Raw genomic sequence first — 27236 nt, forward strand, 5'->3', positions numbered from 1 at the left:
CCCTAAGCACTAGCATTCAGCCAATGTGTTTTCACAGACAGCTGCACACTGACTTGTGCCATGCCCTTTCAAATTCTAACAAGTGAACCCCATGCAAAAAGAGGCAGAACCACTTATCTGCTCGATGCTCTTCGGCTCGCAGCTCTTGGAGGATGCTTCACTTGGTTTCTGCACGTTTTGCCTCAGCACAGCTTGGTCCCAAAGAGATCGGCTTGCAGGGAATTTAACACTTAGTAGTGCAAAACAATACATTTTATTTGTTCACAGTTAAACACAAGCAACTGCCTTGACATTTTAGAACATTCTAATAAGGACAGCAAAACCTCCTTTTGGTTTAAGTTCTCTTTAGCTTAGGATTGTACCATTTCCTCGTATTTCATATTGATGGCATTTTATGTGGATTGTTTAACATGCTTACAAAGAGCGAGGCAGGGAACAGATTAACTTGACAAAGACAGCAATTTTAGATTTAACTAAAAGCAGTCAGTTAAAAAAAAAATAATCTGTTTCCACTTCACTGATGGGACCCCTTCAAACAAACCGCAAGTTAACTACATACAGCAGATCCATGATTTCTAGACTTTGACAAAAAAAAAAAAAGAAACTGCAAAATTTGTTCCTCCGTAATCGTTGTGGTCCATAACCAAACCGAAAGTGGTTTCCGTTACTATCCTGGTGCTAAAGTCCTTTTTAAAAAGAAGAAAAAAAAGCCACCTCAATGAGCTTGCATTACCGCCAGGGCATGTTTGTCACCGACAAGAGAGCCACCTCTCCTCGGAACGAGCGAGGCCACCACGCAGCAGGGTGCTCTTCTGGGGCTCAGCAGAGCAGGGTGCTCCAAGGAAGCCCTGCAACACCACCAGCTCCAAGAGCCGAGCTGCCCTGCAGGGCAGCACACAAACCGTTCGCTCCCTGTGCCGGGGGTGGGACGAGAGGCAGGAAACCTGCAAACCTTACCAAAACACACGCTACCACGTTTGCTACCACTAAGTCTTAGAAAGCCTATAGACATGTCGACAAAACCAGTCTGTCACTTACAACCAACTCTCTATTTTCTATTCCATGCAGATTCAAGCTTTGACAAAACCACTGAAGTTCACCTTTGCTTTTCAGAGTCAGGACTGACCGACCGAAAGGACACAGAGTAACGCAGACAGGCAGAAATGTATCTCGACCCTAGGTGTTACGGAAAAAGCGGCAGGAAAAGCCGTGTCCGGCACAAGTTCTCAGACCACCAGCTCCTCCTCAGGTTAGGAGAGGAACTGATTTAACATGGCCTTGATTTAATATCTGAGACAATTCTTGACCAGCAGCTGCCACCCACAGAATGTGTGGGAGAAGAGGCCACGTGCAATGTGGGTACCTGCGAAGCCAGGACCCAGACACACCTACAGTTTGGAACAAGCACACTGCCTTCCTAACCACAGGCTCTGCTCTGTCACAAAGGAGACTGAGTCAGACCACTGACAAGCCCTGACCCTGCAATCCTCTTTCACAGGAGGCTCATCGCTGGCTCAAACATGATTAACATAGAAAGGCTTCACAACAGAACTCAGATTCTCAGTTCAGTCCAGCGGGTCCCTTCTTCAGTCTCGTCTTCTAAGGAAATGGGGATGAAGGGGACATACCTAGTGCCAAACTGCCATCGCTGAACTGCAAAGTGTGCTGCAGGTGGTACAGAACAGCACTCAAAGGAAACTGCTTTCTGCAAGTCAAGCCTCAAAATGCATTCCCAGGTAGAAGCCAATTTCTTGGCGTCAGAGCAGAGCGGTCTTGCTCAGATCGGGAACAAAACCCATGAAGGACTCCGGGCAGGACAAGTATTTCCCTGATTAGAGAGACAAGTGTTCTTAGTGAGATGCAAATCTTCATTCTACATACACATTCTGCATGCTCTCCCTTCGTGAGTAAGGCCTCCTTTCCCTCTTCTCCCACCCTAACTGCTTTCCCCTATGAACCAGTCTGAGGTCAGTACCAGTCTGTCAAGCAAACACAATTCCAATACAATCAGAAGCTAGTGTTTTAACAAGTCTTCAGCACATATGGTCTCTGCATTACAAGCTCCAGTTCCTTATTAAGTGTCTGTTCAAAAGTAACTTTCCAAGAAATGTTAAGGACAATATAAACAATGATTATGAATTAGGGTGAATGAATCATTTTGCAGAGGTACACCGTTCCTTAAACAGGTGAGTACTCAACTGGAGTCCAACTTAAAGACCGGGCTCTGAGAAAGGTGGGGCAGTGGACAGGCAACATAGAGACCCTTAGATGAACACACTAGGAATTCTAGTGTCGCTCCTTTCCATGATGAAAACAATCAAAATCACCCAGACAGGCAGCACAATTAACTGCTCTAAATTGGAAGCTTGCAAGGAAATACAAAGCATTCATAGTAGACTCACAAATGTTAATTTGGCCTCATATTGCACTCAAGTTCATAAATGCAGCCACTCACTGGGGACAGGGAGAAAGGGAAAAAAATATCTGCAAACGCTAACAGTTGTCCCTTCAAATTAGTACAGGCTGCTAAGGACTGAATTTGAGAAAGAAGCAAGAGTTAGGCTGGGCATTTCAATTCCAGACCCCAAAATCCACCTTGCATTCATTCAGCAGCCTTCTTCTGTTACCGGACATCGATCCTATTCCACTGCATGAGCTAGCTGCTCAGACCAAAGAAACATAAAAGCTTTTAGTTAAACTTGCATTCACGCCTCCTGTTCTATGCCAAGAATATGAAAATAACACTGATTGACTATCTTCTTCCTCTTTAACTGTGGTCATGATGAGTTTCATTGTAGTCCATGATATGAAGCTGTCCAACACTGCTTTCCTGGATCTTCGGCGAGAGGCTAAGGTTATCGGGGCTTGGAGGAGCCTTCGTCTCCATGCTTGGATCTTTACATAGTTCAGTCTTTAGAGTATCAGAAAGGCTGTTGATGGTTACACCATGCTCATCACACTGGCTCTCACTCTTGTTGCGAAACAACTCTCGTGACTTCATACCAAGGAAGCTCTTGGAGCTGGGGAGTGAACCTACAGTCAGTGGGACAGTAGTTGAGGGCTCCCGCAACATGGAGGTCTCCCAGCGACTGCTGAATCTCTGGTTCTGTTTTTTTTCTGGGGTGGAGAGCTCACTGTTGCTGCCACCTTTACTGTTACTGCTACCTCGAGTGCTGGGAGGTTTGGTTTCTCCATTTCTATCGATGGTTTCTTCACCGTATCCTGCCACAGTATCTGCACAACCTTCATTACCACAATCCAGCCTGTTTAGGAACAAGAGAGGATACAGCATCAAGGAAATGGTAACTGTTAAAATGGGAATACAGGTTACTTTGATCACTTTCTAGTTCTAGAACTGCTTGTGTACTTCAGCAACCCTACACCAGGTTTCCTTTTGCAGTTTCATAGTGAAGCAGAACTGACAGAGAGCGAACAGGAAAGTAACAGCTCGGAATAATCCCAAAGCAAAACAGAACTGTATCCTGATCCACCAAGGAAAATGAAGGTATCTATGCATCATCCTTGGGTTGCAGATCTTTCACCTATCCCAAGAACAAGTTTTTGCTACAAATCTGCTTGCAGTGCAAGAAATTATCCTCACGCTGTGAAAGACTTTGGTGTAGAACAAGTAAGTATGACCTGAGGGGAAACTCTACCCAAGTGTTTTAGACTTATGTACAGCAGCTTCTTAAGAACGGTGTAAATAGAGAAGTTTGCCCTCAAGTCTGAATAATGGTTCAGCTATCTGAAAAGTATTTCATGAGCATTTCCAATTTTGCCAGTGATTCCCAGTAGTCCAGGAAGAGTCCCAAAACAGATTCAGTCTGTAAAAGGGGGAGTAACAGAAATACCTTGAAAAGATGCACCCAAGTGCTAAGAATTCCCCAAGTACATAAAACCCCAAAGAGCTGGTCGTGAGTCTAGCACGTTTTACATCATCATCATCCTTACCTTTCTTCTGCTGCTTCAGCTGCTTCTGTTTTTTCATCTTCAAGTTTTTTCAGTGGGCTGTTCTCCAGTCGGCCAAACAGATTCAAGATCTCCAGCTCAAACGCCTGTGTGATTCTTTTCTGGGCCCTGTATCTACTTTCTACTGCTTGCAACTGACCTCTGAATGGAAAAAGAAATCAAAATCCATCAGGTCCAGCTTCTCCAAATTCTGCCCCAAATATAACACTGCACATGCCAATGCACTGACAAAAAATTTTTATAGGAAATCTCTACCTTGCTTTGATTTTGACATCTTCCAGGTATTTCTTTTGCTCCAGGAAGAGGTGGTCCTTTTTAGAAAGCTGAGATTCCAGTTCAGCTATCCGTTTCTGGGAAGCATCGAGCCTTTGGCTTTGCTGTTGAACACACAATTTTGCTTTCTCCAGTTCCTTTCGAAAAGCAGCATGCAACATTTCAACCTCCTCGAAGACAAGAACACAGTGTTAAGTATAATTTGATCGTGTGTTATTTTTATTCATATTTAGACACGTTTCTGTCACCATAAATAAGCACAACTTAAGCAGGATCAAATAAAAGATGCATTTCTAAAAACTGATGTGGAAAGCTGGATACTCAAAGGACACACACTAAATCACTGTGAGAATAACTCTACATCACTGGAATTTATTAACACATTGCTGTCCTTTATTAAAAAACCTTTTTAGCAAAGTAAACTTGTCAGCTCTGCAGCAGATCAAGCAACCTCAATTTTAAAACAATCTTTTCAACATGGCCTTCACTAAATACAAGAAAAATAATAATTTTTTTTTTTGGCTTATTCACCTTCTTCAGTTACTTGCTGTCACGCAGAAACAGTTCTATTGTTGTGCAAGTTGCTTGCTTCTAATTAGAAAAAGGTTTATTTGAAGTCAGGAAGTAAAACCATACGAACCACAGACCTTTTAGTAAAGTTAGCACTCTTATGAAGAGAGGGAGAACTGAGGGAGAAGAGTAAGACTGCTTGTTTTAAAACAGCATGTCACACTAACTAGTAAAATCCTGGTTAAGATCCCTCTGCAAATGCCAGCAATACTTTTCTATATCATACACTTTCACAAACATAAGAGCCTGGTGTTACTTTACAACAGTCCAACAGTCTGCTACCAATGACAGCAGGAGTGCAGTAAGGTAGCAGCACGAAGAAATATGAATTCTTATTAAGTGGCTAAAACTGACTTCAAGCGTACGCTAACATCTCGTTCTTAGCTTTCAGAAACAGCACGCTGAAGAGATTTCATAACCACACAGTGCATAAAAATATCCGAACAGAAGGCCAACAAAACATGTTCAGTTCTGAATCATTTCTTTCTGAAACAGCTTGATGATGACCACAAGCCAAGTCTTCCCAGAAGGCACTGTCTGCAACTGTACCTTTGTAGTGTCTGTGTGCTTGTGCTGCAGCTGCTCCAGGTACAACTCATTGACCTCTCCAAGAACCAGAAGTTGTCTGTTCAAGAACTCCATCTGCTGTTGCACTGATTCACTGTTGGAAAGCTTTTTTTAAGAGAAATTAAACAGAATTAAACACTGGATTTAACATTTCAGCAGGAGTCACAGCTGACCAGCACTGTGCTCGCAAGGTATTTTGATTTAAAAGAGACAGAGGTCATAGGTGCTACAGAAGTGAATATTCATAAAGCTAGTGACAATTCATACAGACTCTGACAATTCATACAGACTCTCACCACATTGGCATTGTTTCCTTCAACCATGTTTCCACTTAGATGAAAAGTCCATCTAACTTATGACACAAACAAGATCTCTCTAATGCCCAGATTTAGCAGAGTGCTTTAATCCAAATTTATGTTGCTCAATCTGTGAATTCCTACTGCGTGAAGAGCAGCCAAAATGAGAAGTTTCAAGAGTTTTTGAACTGCTTAGAATTTCTTCACCGCAATACACTTCTGTATTGGTTTTGTGCAATGAATATCAGATTCTATGGAACTAAGCACAGGCATTCAGAACAAGAAAGAGAAAGCACTCAACTGCAATCATCAGAAAAAGAACCACAGAAAGACAAAGGAACCCTGGAAACAGTGACTCCTCTTACCTTTTGAGAAACCTGGCTAAGAAGCAGTTCTGTGTGACAGACTTTGTTGTTAGCCTTCTTTAATTCTAACCTCAGATCTGCAATCATGTTCCGGCAGTCTTCCAGCTTGGTCTGTTCAGACAAACAAACAAACAAAAAAAACTTGCTCAGGGTTCTGAATCTTCAGTAAGGCCCAGCACTGCCAAGTGGCTGGAAGGCCAGAACCACCAGGGCTGCAAATCAAGTTATGCTGAGCACTTGTGAAAGTCCCAACACCGGCTAAGAAACTGCATTCTCCTATTTCCAAATGGAAGACAGAATAAAACAGAACTACAGAAGGGCAATGACTGTTCAGTCAGGCATTTCCAGCTAAGCTCTATCGTATTCTGAATTAGGACAATATATCCAAAGAAGATAATAAATTTCTCTTAGGTATTTCATGCCATGTCATTGGGAAGGTTATTTTTAAAACCACAGTAAGGAGATAACGCAATATTGTTCAGTGTTCTGCTTCATACCTGCAATTCCTGGCTCTGGTTGTAGAATTCCTCACGGTCATGCTGCAGCTGTCTGATCTGGCTGTGAAGCTGAGCCACTATATTTTCATGCTCCTCCTGAAACTGGTGGTACCTGGCCTGTTCTTTCTGCAGACTCAGTTTCAAGGCCTGGATTTCTTTTTCCTGTAGTTTCAGCTGATCCTTCTGTGAAGAACCCCATACAAAGCATTAGACAAGACATCTGATTTATGAGTTAGAACATCTATCCTATGTCACTAGCGAAGTGAAGCAATAACATCAGTTAACAGCATGCAGGCTGAACACTTTTCCATACATGGAACGTTCTGTGTAATGTGTGGTTTTGTGGGGTTTCTTCAGCTTAAAAAGAGATTAAAGGGTGCTAGAGGGGACTGGCTGATAATTCCAAGTCGCAACCAGTGGCACAGTGAGCAATAGCATGGTCCTCCCCAGCATGCTCTTGACAGGGACTTAAGACTTCAGAGCCGAAGCTACACTTTGTTTTCCAAAACTAATTTGGAAAGCTATTTTTCACTCAAATTATTTATTAAAAGGTGAAATTACAAATTGAAGTCGCTACAATATGGAGGCACAGAATTAAACATTCTTCAGTGCGCTTCCAACTTTGAATTTCATCACAGTGAATAACTCAAAGAACAGCTGAGTTTTCCAACCGTTTTCACTTTTCCACTCTTTAATTGAGGAGCATTAAGTAACCACTACACTAACTGCGAAGCCTTTAGCAAAGGTAACTGCTGGCAGAGGCTAAGCATGCAGGTACCCACTGATTCAGACACCTACAGCCAACAGAAATAATCACAGCACATGCAACTCATCATGTGTCACTCCACAAACACCGACTTGAATAAGGTGCAATACTAGGCTTCCTTTTCAATTCAGTGGTACAGAAAGGTGCTGGCCAAGCCATTTAAATCTTGTTCTTAGCTCTAGTGCGTTCAGATCACTGCTAGATTTGTATCCTTGCTCACCATGGCAGCATTGTGTTCCTCCAGTGCTGTTGCTTTGATCACTTTTCGCAAGAGCCGCCGGTTCCGAAGGGCATGCTGCTGCCTTTTGAAGCGCTCATACAGCAACTGGTTGTGCAGCAATAGCAGTTGGTTACGCAGGGTGTGAATCTCATCTGAAGGGGGAGAACCTGGGTTGGAGTTACAAGACAGGGGTGAACACACACACACACACCCAAGACAGTAGCAGGTCATTGTTTAGACAAGTCTAATAATAGAGGAACAGATTGCCAAAACATAAGAAACATCGTCACCTCCAAAGTGAGTCCAGTCAGCAGATTTGCTTGGCAGAGACAATCTGAAAAATGAAAATGCACCATTAAGCAGTAAGTTTAAATATGCAAACATTAAGCAAATCATTTTAATATGGAATCCCCGCCTCAAACGAGCTTACAGCTTAATAAAAGCACAGTGATGATCAATCTGCATAGGGGAGAATAAAGAGGAGTTGTGCAAGAAGCAGGTTGCAAGGGCAGATGGTGAAAGAGGCCATCATTTCTTGGAACTCAGCAAGAATAATTCTCTCAGGCATAGAAAACAGCATAAGGACAAAGTGGAGTACAGGGTAACGAGCTGAAAAGAAGGAATGCAGCAGATGCACCTAGCCCTTAAATCTGGTTCTTCAGTTCTCAGCATCATTTCTATTGGAAAGAATAAAGTCTGTACAGCGTTGGGCTGTAACACACCCAGCAGCCCTGCTTCTTCATCTCAAACTCTGTTACTGAAGGCAAGTAGAGTTCTAACTGAGGTCACACACCTCCCCACCACACCCCTCCCCTCCTTTTCTTCTTTTAAATACGTAATTAGTTATCACTATAAAGATTCTCTACCCAGAAATCCCAACTCAGTTAACAGTAATGCTTCACGGAATACGTTTTCATTTAGGTTTCCTAGCACTGCTGCTTTCCAGGCAGAGATATTAAAATAAAGTCAGAACAACAACAAGTGTCATGAGGAAGTTTGCAGAGTAAGACTTTCAGTCACTTACTTGTTCAGTTCCTTAGTGTGTGCATCTGCCCCTTGCTGTATCAGTCTATCCAGTACTTCCACGGGAGAAGTAGAGGACATGCAGTCTTTATCCTGGCTTCCCTTGGCTTTCTTTAGCAGCTCCTCAGTCTTCTTGCCAACAAAGAGGTAGGCAGTCTTTGGTAACGCAACCTCAAAAAGGTGCTCATACAGGGGAGGCTGCCCACTCCCAAACACTGCTCTTCCTTGTGCTGATGCTTTGCAAGGGCTGGGAGTGAGAATACTTGTCTCCCCAGAGGTTCCTTCCCTATTACCAGCAGGGCTTTCACCAGAGCCTCCGCAGGGCTTGTCTATGGGAGTAAATGTTTGTTTGGGTGTCTCCAGCACACTGTCAGGCCCAGACTTGTCCAGGGAAGATGTTAAAGGCTCAGAGGTCAGACTGTGTCCCTGAACGCTAGAGACTACTGACTGGGTCTTCTTCTGAGAACCTAACAGATTTTCATTTGTGTGGTAAAATGGAGAGTCAAATCCTCCTCTAGGCACCATGTGTTCAGCATCAGTTGTGATCTCGGAGATCTCTTTAGATATTGCATCTGAAAAGGATTGGAGGAGGGAGCACAGTTATTTGCCAACTCAGCTTAATGTACTTTGTGAACAGTGTAGTTTTTGCTGTTCTTGTGCTGTATCCTAACCAGTTCTCATAGCACCCTTAGGCATCCATTTACCTCATCCATGCTCAGACTTCTCAATATAACCAGGGAAAAAATCCTGCAAGGTGTCTTCATGTAAAATTAGAACCAGACCATGATTCCGAACTGAAAAGTGCAAGCTAACTCATGGTTTTGAGGCAGAAGAGTGATTTGCTTCTGTTTTAAGTAGCTCTAGTTCTTGAACTGGTCAACTTTTCCTCAAGAACTTAAATCCTAGAATTAGGCAATACAAAAGTGTGCCTTAAACAAAAAACTCCAACAACTTGCTTTGAAGGTAACATAGAATTACAGCAGCTAAAATATCTTCTTCTAGAGAGTTTGCTTTTTTCATCAAAATCACACTCACTTGAGTAACCTTCTGAAGATTAATTTTGCAAATTTGACTGTTCTCACTATTTATAAAGAACAACTGTATTTGAAAAGAAGTGATTTAACCATATGAAAGCTACTGCAGAGAGCATGGAGAACAACACTGATATAGGGCAAGATGCTTATGAACAAACCCTGAATCTTATATTTCTACCTTAAAAACACTTCCTTGGCTAAGATGTATGTAAGGATGACAGAAGTTACCTTCCTCTCTGTCCTTTTCAGCACTATCTTCAAAAGACAAACCGCCTAGAAACTCTGGAAGATCACTTAAGGTTACTGAACTTTTACTACCAGATGTGTCTGAAAAAAAGAGAAAAGTTAGTTGTACAGATGTTGCCTTGTCTAGTCTCATCAGAGCACAAAATAGGAGTCTTACTGCTGTAAGGACCTTAGATTAAACGCATTCCTTTCTTAAGGATGCACCTCCTCTTGTGGAAAGCAGTTCAGAGACAAGTCACACATTTGTCCTGATCCAGAAGTTTCATTTTGTAAACTGAACACCTGCTACTGCAGGCGGCCTCCTCTACCAAGAAGGAAGCAACTGAACCCATTAAATAAATTAGAAAAGCAGCCAAAATGCAGCGTGACTGTAACACTTCCACGTTAGCTTTAAAATCCCTCCTGGCTTCTGATCTGGCTACTCAGAGACACTGTACTTACTCCCTAAGAGAAGGAGGTACAGTAAACTGATGCATTACACTTCTCATCAAAACTCTGAGACAGCTGCCAGGAATACACACACAAAACCATGCAGGACAGGGACCTCCTGCTCACAGCTCAGTCACAGATTATGAACCCAGTGAAGAACCTAGCACAGTCTTCACTTGTAGTTCAGATTCCAGGGTTGCTATTACAACCTCACCAGGAAAATCAGCTTAAGTTTCATTATCATCTCCACCCTGAGGACGGTACAGAAGCACAGTATAGAAGTCTTAAATACAGTGTCAAAATCCCTTTTTACAGCTGTCACAGATGTAGATGATAGAGAATGGAAAAGGAAATCTAGATTTACCTATTAGAAGCTGAGTTCCTCAACCATCCACTGTTGCTTTCAACATTCCACAGGACTTTAAAAAAAAGGTTCAAGTACAGCAATACAATTGTAGAAAGCAAACAAAGTTTTTCCAAAAGCCTTTAAAAAGGAAGCATCTATCCTTAAGTCTGGATCAAATTGTAAGGCTGCACACAACATAAAAGTTGTTCAAGTAAAAGCTTCAAATTTGTTTCTTCTAAAAAAAGTCACCATCAAGGCATCAGTTTTTTTTTTTTTTAAATCCTTTTCCAGCTTTCAGTGTTGCTATGCATATTTAGATGTGTGTAAGAATGCAAGAGGGCCAGTTAAAAAAAAATACTCTGCAAGCTATTTCTGAAGGTGAACAGTTAAAATGAAATCAAAAGCATCACAGGAAGGTTTTAGGCTGAATCACAGGTTAAGGCAGGATCCTGGAACTATGAAGAATTCAGGGGAGAGAAAAAGAGAAAAACCTGTGGAAAAGTGTTTGGCAGTTGGAATGTGTCAACAAAACCGAGATTTGTCTAACACAGGTTATGGAAAATGGGGAGAGGAAATTGGAGTTTACCCAATGATTTATCGCTGCTTAAGACATTTTGCTGTCGGTACAGTGAAGGCCTCCCAGAATCTGGTTTGTCCTCCTGTTAGAAAACAAACACACAAAAAAGGCAGACAGATTCCTCACATCAGATAATCCGTGGGAAACAAATCTCTTGGATAGTTTCATGGAAAGGAAATTCCTGCAGACAGATGCCTTGCAGAGCAAAGCAACACTACAATCCCGTGTAAAACGATTACACACAAATGCATAATTGGAAGTGGCAAAAGTTTCCAAATCTTAGAAGAAATTGGGGGTTTGCAATAAAATACAAACGCTACATCTGTTACTCTGATTTTCTTTCTGTTAGGGTCATTGCATGTATAATAATAAGTCAATGACAAACCATATTCATTTGGCAGAAGAATTTTGCTGTACCTTTTTTGGAGGTGTGGCAGCAGCTGAAGGAAGTGAAACGTGCACGAAGTCATCAGAAGTGCAGGGTGGAGGAGATGTGGCTGGTGTTCCCAAAGGTGTTCCCTTCCCCACTGCTGAAAAGCAGGAGCAAAATGTTTCTGTGTAAGATTCCCATTTCCTCGTTTCAGCTGAACACTGTATGTGAAGAACTGTGTGTATCTCAACCACTTCTTAAATCTCTATCAACTATTTACCAAGATAGAAGTGCAGAGTTTCCAAGAGAGCTGCTTCAAACTTTGGCAATCAATTTACTGGAATTTGTTTCCTCTCTCAGAATTTGCACTAGTACTACTCTGGATGACCTGGTACTCAGTTCACAGAACTAACAGCTCAAGCCTATCAAATAGCAAAGCGCTGCAGTTCCGATTTATGAAGCTGACAGCAAAATTTCTAGCCAGAATTTCTATTCTAATAAATCCTCAGGGCCTAATTCAAAAACACAGCACGTACCAGATGTGCCAAACGCTTTGCTGTAAGGTTGCGATGCTGATTGGGACGAGTCTGATGGGACAATTCCAGGGGAGGTTGGTGGAGTGGTCATACCACAAACTGCAGAAGGACTCCAGATGGTAACCTATGCAAAAGTAATACACAATAAACACAAATCGTCCAAGCTCATAAAAGGAACACGTGTACTGGGAGACATCCGTATTGGGGCTCTGACATAGGAAACCAAACGGGAATACAATTTGAAATGCATGCAAAGCACTGAACAGTTCACAGTACTTCTCAGAATCATGATTTTTGGAGACTGTCACAAGAAACTACAAGCAAAGTGCAAAGCACTGAACACATGCTGCATGTAATCCTCTGCTTTACCTGCTGTGGCTCAGTTGACTGCTTTATTGACTGCGGGCTCAGAATCTGAGGTAGCTGCCCTGGCATTTGTGATAGTGTTAGCCGAGGAGTGGAGTATGGGGTAGACGTCCCTGGAAATGTAAAAAGATAAATAAAGTATCCAACATATCAAATACAAAACAATTATTCCTCTGGCTAATATTAAAGGCTTTGAAACAAAACATTTCAAGCCCATTCAACATCTACGGTCGTAGCTAGCAAACAAGAAACTTTTATTCCAACCCAAGAAAATATATTTTGAACATATTATACATGACAGCTTTTGGTTGGTTTGGTTGTTTTGAGAGCTGAGCAGAAGCAGGAAAAGGTAACTTTGTCAACATTCTGTATGTCTGCACGACCAGACATGCATGCATACATAAATAAACATACATATATATAATATTATATACATATGTTAAATGAAAGTTTGTTTTCCAGTGCTTAAGAACTGGACTTTAAGTGAGTTACATTAGTAAGATGCCCTTTTTGCTATAGGGCCCATTCTCTTCCAGGAAATGGGTATTCATTAGACATCAGGCAGATCTTACCATAGCTGCTCTGTGTGTCAATGTAATGGCTGGCACTGGGGTCAGTTTGATGATGTTTTAAGTTTGTACAGGATTTCCGAGACGCAGAGTAATAGCCATCTTCATATGAGGCTTCTGCAGGGTCCAGGGAGATTTTGGCACATTCTATCACAACATCATGAGTTTCTAGTCTTTTCCACCTGCAGACAGTTTTTGGATCCAAAACAGTAAGTTAGTCAATTATTGCTACAAACAAAGGCTCCTGGAGAAATCAGGAATTGGCTTGTAGGATGGCTCATTTGATCCAGACAGCCTTGTATGCTCCCAAATGGGGAACAAGGCACCGTACAGAAATTGCAACCAGATGACTTGTAAAAGGGGGTCTCAGATAGGAGACAAACAGCTTTGATACAGAGATCCATAAAGGTCTGCCATGGAGCACTCTGGAAAGGAGGAATAGCATATGAAGATTCGGTTGATCCTGAGCTTCAGCAGCTGTAGAAATCAGCTCATTTAGACTCAGATGTCGGTTGCCAACATTTAGAAACGCCAGCAGTCAGGGAACCACATTATTTAAGCAACTGCAATGCCAGTTTCAGGTCTGCGTTTTGACCCCTAAGTTTTGGGAATGTCCTTTATTACTACTACCACCTTCACTCAGAAATCTTTTCTCACTAAATTTAGCAGCCATATTAGATCTGCCCAATATTTCAGGGGATGGAAGTTCACTGTAAAGAAGAGAAAGCACAGAAGGCTGTCTATTAAAGTCTGAGTTACTTTTGAATATAAAGACATGTGAAAGATACCAAATCAGAAGGCTTCAAATTGTAGTTTTGTGCCAACTGAATTCCTCAGTGGTGCCACCCTCTCTCCATCCCCCTCCTCCCTGTCTGAGAGAAGCCTGCAAAACTGAGCACTGTGATATTCAATAGGTTCCCATTTAGCAGTGTTTTCCTAGTGGCTCTGAAAAGCAGGGCAAGAGCACTACTGTGCAGCAACAAGAGTCAATTTCTCCTCTTCAGTGGCTGGGCCTGTGGAGACAAGAGAAAAGCAGCAAGTGGTGCTGCTGCAGGCAAATGAGCCTATTTCTAAAGAAAACTAATACAGCTGACGTTAAGACATACCTGTTAAAAGAACTGATCTGTTAATGGAACCAATATCTAGGTACCAAAACAAAGACACACCAAAGCCAGTTCAGTCAAATCCCACCAAGTACTTCAGCAAATCAAAAACTATGACCCAAACCTTACGCCAATGTTTCCTTCCTATTATAAGGAATTTTTTTTTCAGAACTTTGAGAGTGTTTGACTATGAAGCCATAACATTAAGACAAAGTCAAGAGCTGGGTGAGAGACAGATTCTATCCCAGATCCAAAATGAATACAGAGCCCCAACATCGCTGTTAATGGCCTTTCATAACAAAAGGCTGCTTATTCATCCAGCTGTGAGCCTGGATGAAGGAATTTTACATTTACCTGGCGGACTTAGGAAAAATGGATGGCAAAACACCACTGGCACACACTGTTGTCAAGAGAAAAAGTTTTGCTGTAAGCCTTCTGAAATAAGTAAAAACCACTTGTTTGCAGCCTTTCCTAATAGCAGAGAGAATGTATGTACCTTCGTGGGTCCAGTTCATGGTCCTTAGATCCAGTCACTAATTCTGGATGAATTCGCACATGTTCCATCATTGGCTGGATAAGCAAGGGCAAAAAAAAAAAAAGTACAGATTATAATTAAAACATTTCTTTCTGATTCCACTGCACTACCCAAAGCTGAGAGCAAACTGCTGATCACAAAAATCCATAAGATTTTTGCATTTAACAGATGTTCAAAGCTTATGCACATCGCCACAGATTCAAGAGATGGTCTTGCTCCTAAATGAGATTTCATTCCTTTAGTACCCCGTCTGTATGCATTTTTCTTGAGTAGCCCTCAGTTAAATAAAACTCAGTGTACTAACGTGGCCCACAACTGCCTCTGAACAGCTATGAATTCCTTGCCCCATTGAGCAGCTATGAATTCCTTTTGCCCCAGATAACACAGAGATGAGCCGCATTTTTACCTTGACTACCTCTTCAAAGGTCTCCAAGTTTTCCTTCATACTGTAGTGAGAACGCAGAAAGGAGACAAAATTGCAAGGATACATTCCATAAAGCCGATGAAAGAGAGCATAAACACTGGCATGAAGATGGACAAGATAAATCTCTGCCACATGACCTGGAAAAAGTAGTTAGATTTTTTTTTTTTCAGTACATTGGAGTAAAGAACAACACTTCCAAGAAGGCAAGCTAAGTGCTTTTAAATTTGAAATGCTAACTGCAAAAAGTCTTCTGTGATACAAACATTCCCTAGCAAAGTTGTGAAGTCTTCTGAGAGAACAAGCAGTATTCTCTCATCAGATCACAGCAAACCCAAAAAACAGATATAGGCTATTAAGAATTACAGGAGACTAGGTTTGATGACATTTCAAGACTCTTGGTAATTGCATATTATGTTGTTATGCTCCCCCACCTATCCATACCTGGCAATCTCGAGTTCCCAAATATCTGCCTCCAACGTTAGCAGTTTTTCCTTCTCTATTAATTAACATCAATCTCTGCTTTTTCACTGCCATCACTGTAGCATTTCTGTCCAATGACACTTCATGTAATAGCAGCATCCCACTTGAGAATCTAAGCCTTCTATTTTTTGAGTAAAGCTGTATTGCCCAGTGCTATCAAAGAACAGAACACAGTGTGATCTGCAACATTTTCTGCATTTAAATAACCTGAAACCATTACGAATCTCACAAAAGGAAGTGTGTGAGAATCTCAAGGATGCTGCCACATTGTAACTGCATGCAACCAAACTGAAATCTCACCTGGATTCTGCAAGCACCAGGCTGAGAGACGCCCAAAGATACCAAAGAAATCATGGAGGTACTGTTTGCCAGACTGAGGAATCATTGGCAACATGGTTATTAGCACTAGGACACCTGTGGTGAGTACTACTACATCTGTGTCAGTCTGCAAGAAGGGAAAAAACTTGCATTAGTTGACTAGATGTTGTTTTTTCCAAGGGATGAAGTGAATACTGGAATCACCATCATGAAAAAAGTTCTCTAGATTGAAACAATCTCTCCAAAACATACGATAACTTCATGGACCAAGGTTATTGTCTCTCTCATCCAGAATAAATTTAAGAAATATTTTAAATTCTTGTTCCTAACCTGTCAGTTGCTTGCTGCTTTTCTGTTGAAAACACCTTCACTTAAGAAGGAAGCATCACCACAATTCCATCAGTTGGATAGGAAAAAATAAATAAGAATCACTATACTAGTGAAGCCTCTTTTGTATTGCCTGCCTTTTTTCCCCAGAGCCAAGCACACTGCACTCAGCATCTAAGAAATGGCAAACCTGACCAGAGTATTCAAGGATGTTGGCCAATTACCAACACAAAGCTCAGAAGATTTTCTACTCAATCTGAATTCTTGCAAACAAGTTACCTGTGACAGTGCCACAGTAAGTTTCCAGGATAAATGATGAATGTGATAAATTATTAGATAAATTATTGTGTCTTAAATCTTCACTAAATCAAAAGCTAGCGTCTCACAGTTTCAGAATGTTGAACATTTTCAAATGTTCAACAAAAGAACAGTACTGTTGGAACACTGAGACTTGAGGGTGGCATTGCTGTATGGCACGCAAGCATAAACAATGCCTGGTTGATGACTCCAGTTGCTAAATATTTCAAAAAGCAGTCACTCAAACAATAATCAGAACTCTATGGCTTATACTGAGAAAAAGGGCTGTGGGAGTCCAAATCTTTAGCTAGATACAATAAAGAGCCAAATTTTAGGGCACGACTCAGGACACATTCAAACTCTTTCCCTGTGCAGTCCCTGCTTGCTCCCCCAGTTGAATGCATGTTTTCCTTAGCTGCTCTGCTATTGTTTGGCTCATCTATGCTGTGCAGAGTGGAATACATTGCCTTACAGGAATGCATTTCAGAATGCCCTGGTGAAAAGTTATTTTACTTCTTATTAAGTTCACATTCAAGGTATCCAGCAGCTTTGCCAATAGCTCTCAATCTTTGACATAGTTAAAAAGAAAACACACCACCACCAAAAGAAGAGTTTTGGTGAGATTCTCTAACACAAAGTTCTGCAGTGCCTTCTTTGAAGAGCAGACTGTCACTAACAACACGCTCAGCACAGAGAGCATTCAGTTGAAATTTTTCAGCTCTGTATTTCAATCAACATCTCTTCTCACCGCTTGACTAAATGACATCAAAACAGAAAAATACCTTGCACTGGAAGCATGCATGTTCACCTGAGGCGTACAAGTGTTTTAATGGACAAGAGTGACAGCTCTTACCTTGAGACATTTAAGTAATGAAAGTAGGAGAGGTGCTTGAGAAAGCTTATGTTTCCAAGATGGTTGTCGCCTTATCACATGTCCCAGCAGCGAGAGAGTGGGTAAACGAGTAGCAGCTTTGCCCATATATTCATTAATTTTGTCCAGAAGGTGCTGATGGAGGATTTGCAGAGTGGCAGAAAAAGGGAAGTTTGGGGTTTGTTTTTTTTTTTTAAATGCTTAACTGATGTATGTTCTTTTCCACCAATCTATATTCAGCAGTTTGCTATTGTCAATTACGGAAACTAAGGCCACTTTACACATACACAGGATCTAACAACAGACCCAAATATTAAAATGACATAACGACATATATATAAATAATGATATGATATAATTTGGTCAGACAAAATAAACATTTCTAGTGCCCTCCTCCCAGTCTATTTAAGAATGTTTACTAGCTCTCCAAACACCCATTTTTTTTTTTTTCAGGCTAAGGAATCCAGCATTGAACAAGCAGCAGTAGCACTTCAAAGAGACAACATTACACCTCAAGGTTTTAAATTCCAGAGTAACCTGGCCAGTTTAAACCACCCTTAAAATGGAGTCTTTTGAAAACTTAAAAAAGAAAAGCCACAGAAAAACACTACAGCACTCTTACTACTGACATACTACATCTCTACAACGAGGTAATTACATAATCACAATGTAAAAGCTGAATTCTAACAGATCCTATCTCAAGGTTTCTTTCATTACGAGGCTAACATTTGTCGTAACAGCAATATTTTCATTTTTATTTTTTTACCTTGTCATGAGGCTCCTGCAATGTGGACAGTATATGCAGTGCCTGCTGAGAATTGGTTTCCAAGTAATAGTCTACCAGGCTGTTCACAAGCATAGGTCCACGGTCTTAACAAGAAAAAGAAAATATACATTCTCAATACACTAGAAATGAAGCATTTGTTACAGGAATGTTGCTCAACCTTGTAACAACTATTGCACAATTTATAACACAAGCTAGTACTTAACTGTTACCAGACCTTTAAGAAAAGGAGACCTCTCTGTTACAATCTCTAGTTTCTGACCATTGGAGCAATTGCATTTAGTTCAGTAGGAAAGGAACTAACAAGCTTCTTCGTTTGTTTTAATAGCAATGACTGTGGCTCTGTCCAACCTTAAAAACCTACAGGCAGCTGAACTGCAAGAGTATTCTACTCAGTAGAGGTAAAGAGTTCAGGAGCAATTATACATTCATTGCCTTCAGCAGAAGGACATTAACAGCACTCACTCTCTGAAAGGCTCCATCAACATAAGGGATGTCTTAGTAACATTCTAAGAAGCATTCTCTTCAAGAAAGTCTGTGCCTGTAATTTTGTTCAGGGTTGGGTTTCTTTTTGTTTTCAATGAGCAAAATTCCACCAGTTCCCATAACGTACACAGCACCTAATCCTTTTTAGATACACTCCGCAAAGAAAGTTTCATCAGTTCACAACTTGAGGCTATGCCCCCAGGAAACTCTACTCATTTCATAACAGCATTTTAACAATTCTGTAACAAACCTTCAGAGAGGCATGCCATCAAGCAAAAGAGACCAGAGAGGAGTCTCGATCCTTAAAGCCATTTAAATCTCAAATACTAAGGGTTTCTTTCACATCACATTCACAAAACAGTGTATTTGACAGAAGAAAAAAAACATTATTCTACTTTTATTGGTGTCTAAGTGGAATTCTACCTCCAATTACTTATAAGGATACATACCACAAATGAGATTATCTTTGAACGCAGCTGTTATGTCTTCCAGGACACCCAGAATTGGAGAATCCAGCATCGAGAGGAGCTCGCCAACATTTCCTTGCTGTGCCATGATGCAAGTACTAACATGAATGTGAAGGTTAAAATTTCAGGAAGTTCCTCATTGGTGCCTCTACCAGACTAGGAGAGAAGAGATGAATGAGCTTTCCTTTTTCCCTTTCCGTCTTAGATCTCTCACCACTTCCTTTTTAATTTTCTGCAGTATTGCCCATTTAACAGTTTCACATTGAAAGGATTTCTGGAGTTCACACACCTGCAATAAAAGCTCTGAGAGCAGTTTGGGGCTTTTAAAATGTTTGTTTGTTTTTAAGACATTGATGTCTTCTATAGAAGACTTTGGCTAGTGTACACTGACTGTGACCGTCAGAGTATACTGTTAATAAAAAAAATATTTACTCTCTGAAACCACTCAATTCTCATTTTCTTACAGCAGATCCTCCTCAACCAACCCTTTAAGCACTTTGCACAGTGGTCCGCATTCTGGAAGAAATACTCAGCTCAAGATCCTTCACCGCTCCTGTGGCTAGATGAGAAATTCTCTGCCCTCAGCCTTCCATTATTGCATGCTAGCAGATCTGTGCTTTAATATCTGCAATGTGGCCAAGTTGCAGCTGTTCACAAACTCAGTTAGGGTTACTACAGCTGCTGTTGCTTGGCCATCCATGCATGCCAAATTACAAGCTTTGCAGTACAACATACCTCAATTTCACATGTACAATTCGTGCATTCTATATCAAAAACTCCACAGCACAAAAGCTGTATAGATTACTACAAGCAACACTGCGTAGATTAAATGACTCCCATCACCTTCGCAGTACCAAGCAAGAGTAAATCTAAACCATTTCAGCCTTTTTAGGTGGCTTCCTCTGTAGGTGTAGGTGTAGTTATCACATCTACCTACTACAAAATGCATCAAGTTTTCCTCCACCCAGAAGATTCCTATGCTGAACCTTTCCAAGTGGCTTCAAATTGAGTTTTGTTGGTAAGGTTTTCTTCTTTCTCTTCCAGCTGGCACACATTTTTCATTTCCTCTATGGAAGGTAGGACTGACATGTACCAAGCTTACACACAATATATATATATATTTTACTAGAATTGTGTATGCTGTACCTGTTCTGTGGATGCCTTGAGCTTCTGTCTGCAATGCTGTCAACCACACACCTTTCATGATCACTAAATAAAGGAAAAAAGCATGACAAAGTTAACAAGAGTTAAAACTGATCTCTTCCTTATCAAACCTTGCATATTCAGAACAGCATTACAAGTTCTTTACTTAAAACAACAGAGCTCAGTATGTCCCATACCGGAGTAAGGAGTACCTGCACCTGTAAGGAGCCAGCCCTTAGTTTTGGAAAACACCAAGAAGTATTGCACTGCTGCCTTTTCTGGAATTGTCCATAGGTTAGGCTGCACAATGCCCTCAAACCAGATGGCTTTCACAAGGTCATAGCTTTCTACTGTGAGCCTTAAGCTGCTGCAGAAAGTTTCATATTGTAGGTAAAAACTCACCAAAAAAAAAAAAAGGCCTTCTCTTACCAAGCAAACTCTGAACCTAGCAAAATTTCTATAATTATCTAAGTCTTCAGTCTCTAGTTAAAACACTGTTACACATTAGCCAAGGACTATGTATCTGTGCTCTATTTTGGGAAATAACGTTATCATTACTTCTGTATGTATTACTTTCTCAGAACTTTGGTTTGACAGTTAGTGGATTGCAGGAGTTAACCTGTTCACTAGCAATCTTCGTCATTTGCAACGTATCACTTCCTATTTGCAGAGCTGCCCAAGGTCACTTTTATTGGGGCCACAAGCCATCAGCATACTCAATTTGGCACTGATTGCAATTTCAAAGGTGATAATACTGCACCACACTCACAACAGGCATTTCTATAGCAACAAACTTTCTTAAAATGCTTCAGTGATCGCGGTTCCAGAACACAAAATCACCCTCGATTTTCAATGATCATTGACAGATCATTTCTGCTCCTCTCCCAGCAGCTAGCAGTCTGCTACCTGACAATTCCCATGCCATTTCTTTTCATTTCCCACGTTGGCATGGCCTTAAAACCCATGGACTTAAGAACTAGCTGGTACTGTAAGCAAGAATCGCAACTAAAGATAACAGAAGAGAAACCTGGGGGTGGAGGGGAACGTGCCACTTTTTACTCTTATATATAATAGAGCTCAGCCTGCTTTCCAAAAAGATGAGGGGTGGAACTTGTTTTTGTGTTGGGTTTGTTTGTTTTGACTTTACATTGTGCAGACTTCCAAGCTTCAACTTCTTCCTCAAGGAACTTGCGCGGTTAGGGAGAAGCGATGTCCAAAGAGGGAAATCGTCCACTGAAAAGGTTTAAGGTCACTCCTCTACACAACCTAAGTAGTCAATCTTCTACTTCATTACTCATTTTCAGGAGCCAATTGCTTTGTTAGTTTCTAATCACTGAAATATTTAATTTACTAAATTACAGTTAGAGATACCTGGAACTCACACAGTCCCAGAAATAGTTTGCTACAAGTCACCTATTCCATTATGTCTGGGAACACTATCTCTGAGATCACCAAGGGCCTGCTAACATACATCCCCCAGTCCCCATCGGGATTCAGCCTCAGCTATGGTTAAGCAAGAGCTTCATGGGCTTCCTAAGTAGAACGAATTAATTGTTTAAAGCCTTGTTAACAAAAGAGATGCATGACCACACCCCCAACCTAGCTGCAAGCAAAACCTGTTTTGAGAGTTCAAGTGGCATAAATACCAGTCTCTGCTTTTTTTCTTTTTTTTTTTTACCCCATCAAGACCTTGTCAATGGTATTTTCTTTGCTCCCCACACCCACCATTGCCAAAGCACCTTCTACGTACAGAACTGAAAAGAACTCACTGCCCCAAATGCTCTTATTTCTGATTTTCCTCTAGAAATACCATCGTGCCGGACCAGATTCTCATGACACCAGTAAAAACCTCAACAGCAGGTTTTCCTAACTCTGGTTCTGCCAGAGGAGAGCTACAGCATGGCAGAATCAAGAAACACCTAAGCAGACAAGAGTTGCTGGGTTTTGGTAGCCAGGTTCAGTGCTACCCTTGCAGTCAGATGGGAAAAGCTCTGGTGGAAGTGTTCAGTAGGTAAGAGGATTTCAAACTTCATGCTGTTGGCACATACAAACGCTACAGTCAGACCAAAGCAAGGCGGACAATGAAAGCTTAATTCGTGATAACTACACATGGAGGTAACTAATAACTTCCCAAGCCCCCTAAACTAATTAAAACAGATGGCTCGAGAGACCTCGTGCCAATAAATCCAGCACAGTTGAATTCAATTTGCCTTTCAGTCAGTTGTGCACTGAAAGCACTCCCTGTGAAGTGGAGCTCCAGAAGCCAGCATTCAAAATAGTAAAAGAGCCCCAACCCAGGTTTAACAATGGGATGGTATTGGAGAGGAAAGTCCATCAGTTGTAAAAACCAGTACAAAGTGGTCACCTCACTACACACAGCTAGTCACACTTAAAAATAATAATAATAATAATGTATTCGTTGGATGCAAGATCTCCTTTGAAGACCTTTGTGAGGAAGAGATTTGAAATCCTAAGAGTGCACAATGCACACCACGAACAAAAAAGGAAAACAAGTGCAGCTCCCAGGCACCACGGGATCTGTGTGATTTCTGACTAATCCCATCAGTAATCTGGGATGTGATTTTCAAATCTTGTAGATGAGGATCTCGAGACAGGCCAGGCTGGGGAACATCCAGCACCTTGTAACAAAACAAGATCATCCACTGCAAGCCATGGTATTTTGCATCTGGGATTGGTATGGCATCTGTGGTGCCCAGATCTCTCTTAGATCACTGCAGTATCATACCATGGTTGTGTCTTGCTTCTCAGATACACGGTATAAAGATGACTCTCTACTTCTTCCATCGCTAGCTACTGTGATCTTTCCCCTATTAGAAAGATTTCCACATCCACGCAGCAATCCTCAGAACTGACAGGATCAAAACAAAGCAACTTCTCCATGCAGTTTGAGGCACTGGCTCTTCACTGACATTTTATTAGTTTTATAATTACCTAGCGTGTTGGATATTTAATAAGATTGAAAAATTCTGCTTCGTTACCTTTTAACATGCAACATCTCTTCTCACTGGAAGATACGAACACCAAGAGCAAGATTCTTATTCTTATACTGAAGACCTTGCCTAAGGAGAAATTTAACTGAAGTGTGAACTTTAAGTACCAGCACGACTTCAGAGCCAGTTTACAGAGGGAAAAAAAGGAGAAGCCAAGAAGCAAAGAACCAATTTGCTTTAAAGAAAGTTTTCAGTGGCTAATATCACCACAACACAACACAGTTAAGCTACAGGCTCGTGACAAAGGGAAAGACTGTATAAATATTCACTGGAAAAGGCTGCAGAGAAAAGGAGATAAAGTATTTCAAAAGATTACGACTTCCGTAAGTATTTCTGTCAAGAGATGTTCTTTGGTTCGGTGTATTTTTATCTCCAGCCAAGGGAAAAGGCAGCTGGTAGTGCCAGTTATGCCTCTGTGAGGGGTGGGGAGGAGGGGGACACACTCGACATACACACCTCCTCCTCCTCCTCCTCTAATGTCCTTAGCGTTTGCCACAGTAAAGCAGGAATTCAGAAGCACTTAGCAGTGCTGGGGTCATGTCAGCATTCCACCCCTTTTCATTCAATACGGTTTGGGACATATAAAGAAATGGTTATTTCATCCAAAAGCAAGTAGGGAGATGCTAACAATGTAAGTGCACTGCTGACAGCAACGAAGTGAAACTCAAGACTTACATTCTCCTGTCTGATTCTCACTGCAGGCAAAGCAGGCCACGAACAAGGACAGAAGTATTGCACAGAGATCATTATTCCTGAAGAAAAACTCAGACTGATAAGAAAGCAGCCCCTTAGGTTCCAAACTTTCAGATGGTCGATGCTCATGACAGGATACACCTCACTCCCTCCAATGTCAGGCACCACAATCCAGGCCTGGCTCCGGTTTCCTAGAAGTATCTGATTTTATGATTTCTTTACAATCAAACTAAGCGCTACTCTACAGAAGTGACAAAGCCTGCAAAAAAAATAGAAGGGAATGAAAACTGAGAGGAGGAATAAAAAGCAGCGGTGGCAATGGGGCAGTAAGCAGCTCAGCGTGCCCTTTTTTGCCCCCTGAAAACACTAACCCTGAACACTTAAAAACTCAGTTTGAACTGATCATACAACAGGCACTACGGTAAATATTATTCATTTATAAGAATGCAGGTGTCTGGCTTCTCCTAATAGCCTGCATTTTTCTGGTTATTTTAAGATCTGATACAAGATCCCACTCCTAAACTCAGTAATTATTTTATAAGGTGTAATTCAATATTACATTCACATTCATGTACTTCGTTACAGGTGCTTAAACGAAGCAGGGAGATCACAAGAAAACCGGCACCTCCAAATAAAGAGAGAATCACGTTCAGCATTTTTAAAGATTCTTTTGAAACTGTGCTGCGCCAATATATTACACTAATTGCTACCCATCAAACTACTGACAGAGGGAAAATTGTTTAAAATCAATTCATGCTGGAAAAAAAAAGCCCAAACACAGCAGAGATGACATGTAACCCTTTGGCAGCAGCCATGCTAACAAGCCGGTTACTAACCCGAAAGGGAGTTATTTCAGTTCCTTATATGTAACCATATATATTAATAACAGATACATTAATACAAAGCACTGCTTTTCTATGCCAATTTAATCAACTGTACCTGAGGAAAATAAGTTCATATACAGAATCTTTTTAAAATGATGCGCAGAGAGCTCCAGTTCTCACAGCATCGTGAGTGAGGCTCCTGAACAACTGCTGCAGGTTTCTTTGGCCTTAAGCATACCCCAGGAGTTACACTGCAATGCAATAAACCCTGAAACCACTGCAAACTAACTACTGCACTGTCATTTCAACCACCCCAAAATTAAAGCAGGCGTTACACAGAGCCATTACCAAATGATGTTAAAGCCCTCGGTTAAAAACAAAAATTGAATGATATCCAGGAAAGTGATTTGGGGATACACTGATTCCAAAATTCTGCTCTGTGTCTTAGTGCGATGCCTAAAGAGGAGCTTATGATAACGAAGCAAGTATTATTACTTGTCTTCATCACATTTTTTAAACTACGTGGAAACACTGCAGCTACACACCAGACCAAGTTGTAGAAGTGTTTCCAAAAAACACCCATCTGGCTACAATATGCCACAAAATCTGGTACCTCTCCCTTGCTTCTGCCATTAAGAAGCGCACTGACTATTTATTTGACTTGCTTGTCGTTTCAGATCCAATGAGAAGGTGTCTGACAGCTGACAGAGTAGCAGGGATCGCTACAGGTCAAACATCTCAGCAGCTCAGCTCTAGATGAGGCCAACACAACATTTACTGGTTTGTTCAGAACGTCTGCAACGGGACAGTACATCTCATGTGAGAACCCTTCAGTCGCGCTGTTTTCTGTTAGTTGCTGTAAAGTAACCTCTCAAGTAACAGAGTCAGGTAGCTGAGATTGAAAAACAAAGATAAAGTCATTTAATTAAAGCTTATCTCATGACACATTCGATGCTCTGACTCCATTTTCATCTGAGTAAGCCCATGTCCTTCCGTATAAAAATAACTTAGTCAAAGGCTGATGAGGCTGTTAACTAAAAACGCAACAAAGAAATTTTTTTGTTGTTGCTGTTGGGGTAAAGGATTTGAAATCCTTGACTTCAAGCTTAAACGTAGCTCATTCTCACAAGCAGATCTGGCACCTAGCTGCTGCTTAGCAAACTAAAATCAGCTTCAGACAGCCGTATTCCCAGCGCTCACACTAACTGCTGAAAACTCAGGGAGTTCCAGTCACTCAGTCACCAGTTCCCTGTGGCTCTCAGGCAGCACTGAGGCAGTGAGGCAGGCCGTCCCCCACCTGATGGCATCACTTCAGCACTGCTCCAAGCCATGGTTTCTAACAACTCGCCACAAAGGAAAGGACAGGATTGAACCAAAGAAGGAAAAACTCCTGCACTTCTGGAAACAGCTCTGCAGACACGGCCCGATCCCCATCCTGGGTCATTTCTGCGGGGTTTGAATCACACACTGCTCTGAGGCACGTCTTTCCCTCACTCACCGCCTTGTAAAAGGCTCATTAGAAGGAAAAAAAAACAAAAAAGTCAGAGAAGCACTGACTGAACAGATAAGGCAGTGACAGAGCGCCTTCACAAAGTGAGAACTTTGGAGCTGCAGCCTCCCAAGTTCTCCGTGCCAATGGGAAGCCGGACGTTTCCGTGGCTCAGCAAACACCCCGAGCGCCCGCTCTCCGCCCCCGGGCGAGGAGACCCGCGGAGCCGCCCCGCGCCGAGGCAGCCCCTCAGCGAGCCCAGGGGCGGGGGCAGCCGCACACCGCCGCCCGGCGCTGGGAGCGGGACCACCGCAGCTCTCAGCGAGCGGCTCCGGGGCCCAGGAAAGAGGCGAAGGAAGGCGCACCCCGCCCCCCCAGCCCCGCTCCCCTCACCACCGCCTCCCAGCCCCGTCCCTTTCTCCCACTGCCTCCTCCTCAGCGCTCCCCCCGCGGGCCCTGCTCTCACTCCGCGCTACCCCTCGGCCTCCGCCGCTCCTTTCTCCCCCAGCGGGGCGGCAGCAGGCCCGGCACTCACCTCACCCTCTCCTCCCCTCAGCTGTTTACCACTTAGGGCTCCCCTGGCCCATAGGGCGCCGCCATCTTGGCCCGGCCTCCCCCTTCCCCTCCCATTCACGGACGGCCTCTCCCCTGGAATCCATCCGCCACAGAAAGTAGTCCCGCGCCGCGTTCCTACAGCCCCTCCCTCGACGCCGCGCCCGTCCTACGTCGTTCCGCTCCGGCTGTTCCCCCTCAAGGGCCTTTCTCCCTCTAAGAGAGCTAGAGGGGCCGGACAGATAGCCGCACCCACCCGGCCGCTCACGGCGGAAGGATCCGGACGAGGGAGCGCTGCGACCGCCGAAAGGTCGCGTGATTCTGGGGGCGGAGCCGCGGGCGGTGGTCACGTGAGGGGGCGGGGCGGGGCGCGGCCGGTAAACAAGGCCCGGCGGGCCCGGCCCGATCCTGTT

At 42.3% G+C, this 27236-nt stretch overlaps 1 protein-coding gene across 7 annotated transcripts; it reads right to left on the minus strand.

Annotated features, from left to right (window-relative positions):
* On the minus strand, nt 235-27148 carry TSC1 (tuberous sclerosis 1). 7 transcript variants are annotated; one of them, XM_021413582.1, is made up of 23 exons: nt 27080-27148; nt 20258-20320; nt 19094-19267; nt 18141-18244; nt 17357-17509; nt 15862-16006; nt 15064-15218; nt 14619-14692; nt 13023-13201; nt 12454-12563; nt 12085-12208; nt 11596-11708; nt 11188-11260; nt 9809-9907; nt 8548-9118; nt 7814-7857; nt 7524-7675; nt 6538-6720; nt 6041-6151; nt 5362-5484; nt 4225-4412; nt 3952-4110; nt 235-3263 (listed from the first exon to the last, which is right to left on the minus strand). In XM_021413582.1, exons 3-23 carry the CDS (start codon nt 19197-19199, stop codon nt 2768-2770), a joined length of 3462 nt encoding a protein of 1153 aa, XP_021269257.1. In that variant the 5' UTR covers nt 19200-19267; nt 20258-20320; nt 27080-27148; the 3' UTR covers nt 235-2767. The 7 variants fall into 7 exon arrangements, with proteins under 7 accessions (XP_021269257.1, XP_021269256.1, XP_021269251.1 ...); XM_021413581.1 differs by having other exon boundaries at nt 4225-4409; nt 7524-7690; nt 27080-27147; XM_021413576.1 differs by having other exon boundaries at nt 7524-7690; nt 27080-27104.

Source organism: Numida meleagris, chromosome 16 (assembly GCF_002078875.1).
Source record: "Numida meleagris isolate 19003 breed g44 Domestic line chromosome 16, NumMel1.0, whole genome shotgun sequence".
NCBI lineage: Eukaryota > Metazoa > Chordata > Aves > Galliformes > Numididae > Numida > Numida meleagris.

What these genes read in the sequence shown, in the direction of transcription:
- TSC1 (XM_021413576.1), bottom strand. Translation starts at nt 19,199, where the DNA reads ATGGCACAGCAAGGAAATGTTGGCGAGCTCCTCTCGATGCTGGATTCT. An exon ending in CAAAGATAATCTCATTTGTG is followed by an intron (nt 18,245 to 19,093) that starts GTATGTATCCTT and finishes TTTCTTGTTAAG; the next exon opens with ACCGTGGACCTATGCTTGTG. An exon ending in CATGAACTGGACCCACGAAG is followed by an intron (nt 13,202 to 14,618) that starts GTACATACATTC and finishes AACTGTCTGCAG; the next exon opens with GTGGAAAAGACTAGAAACTC.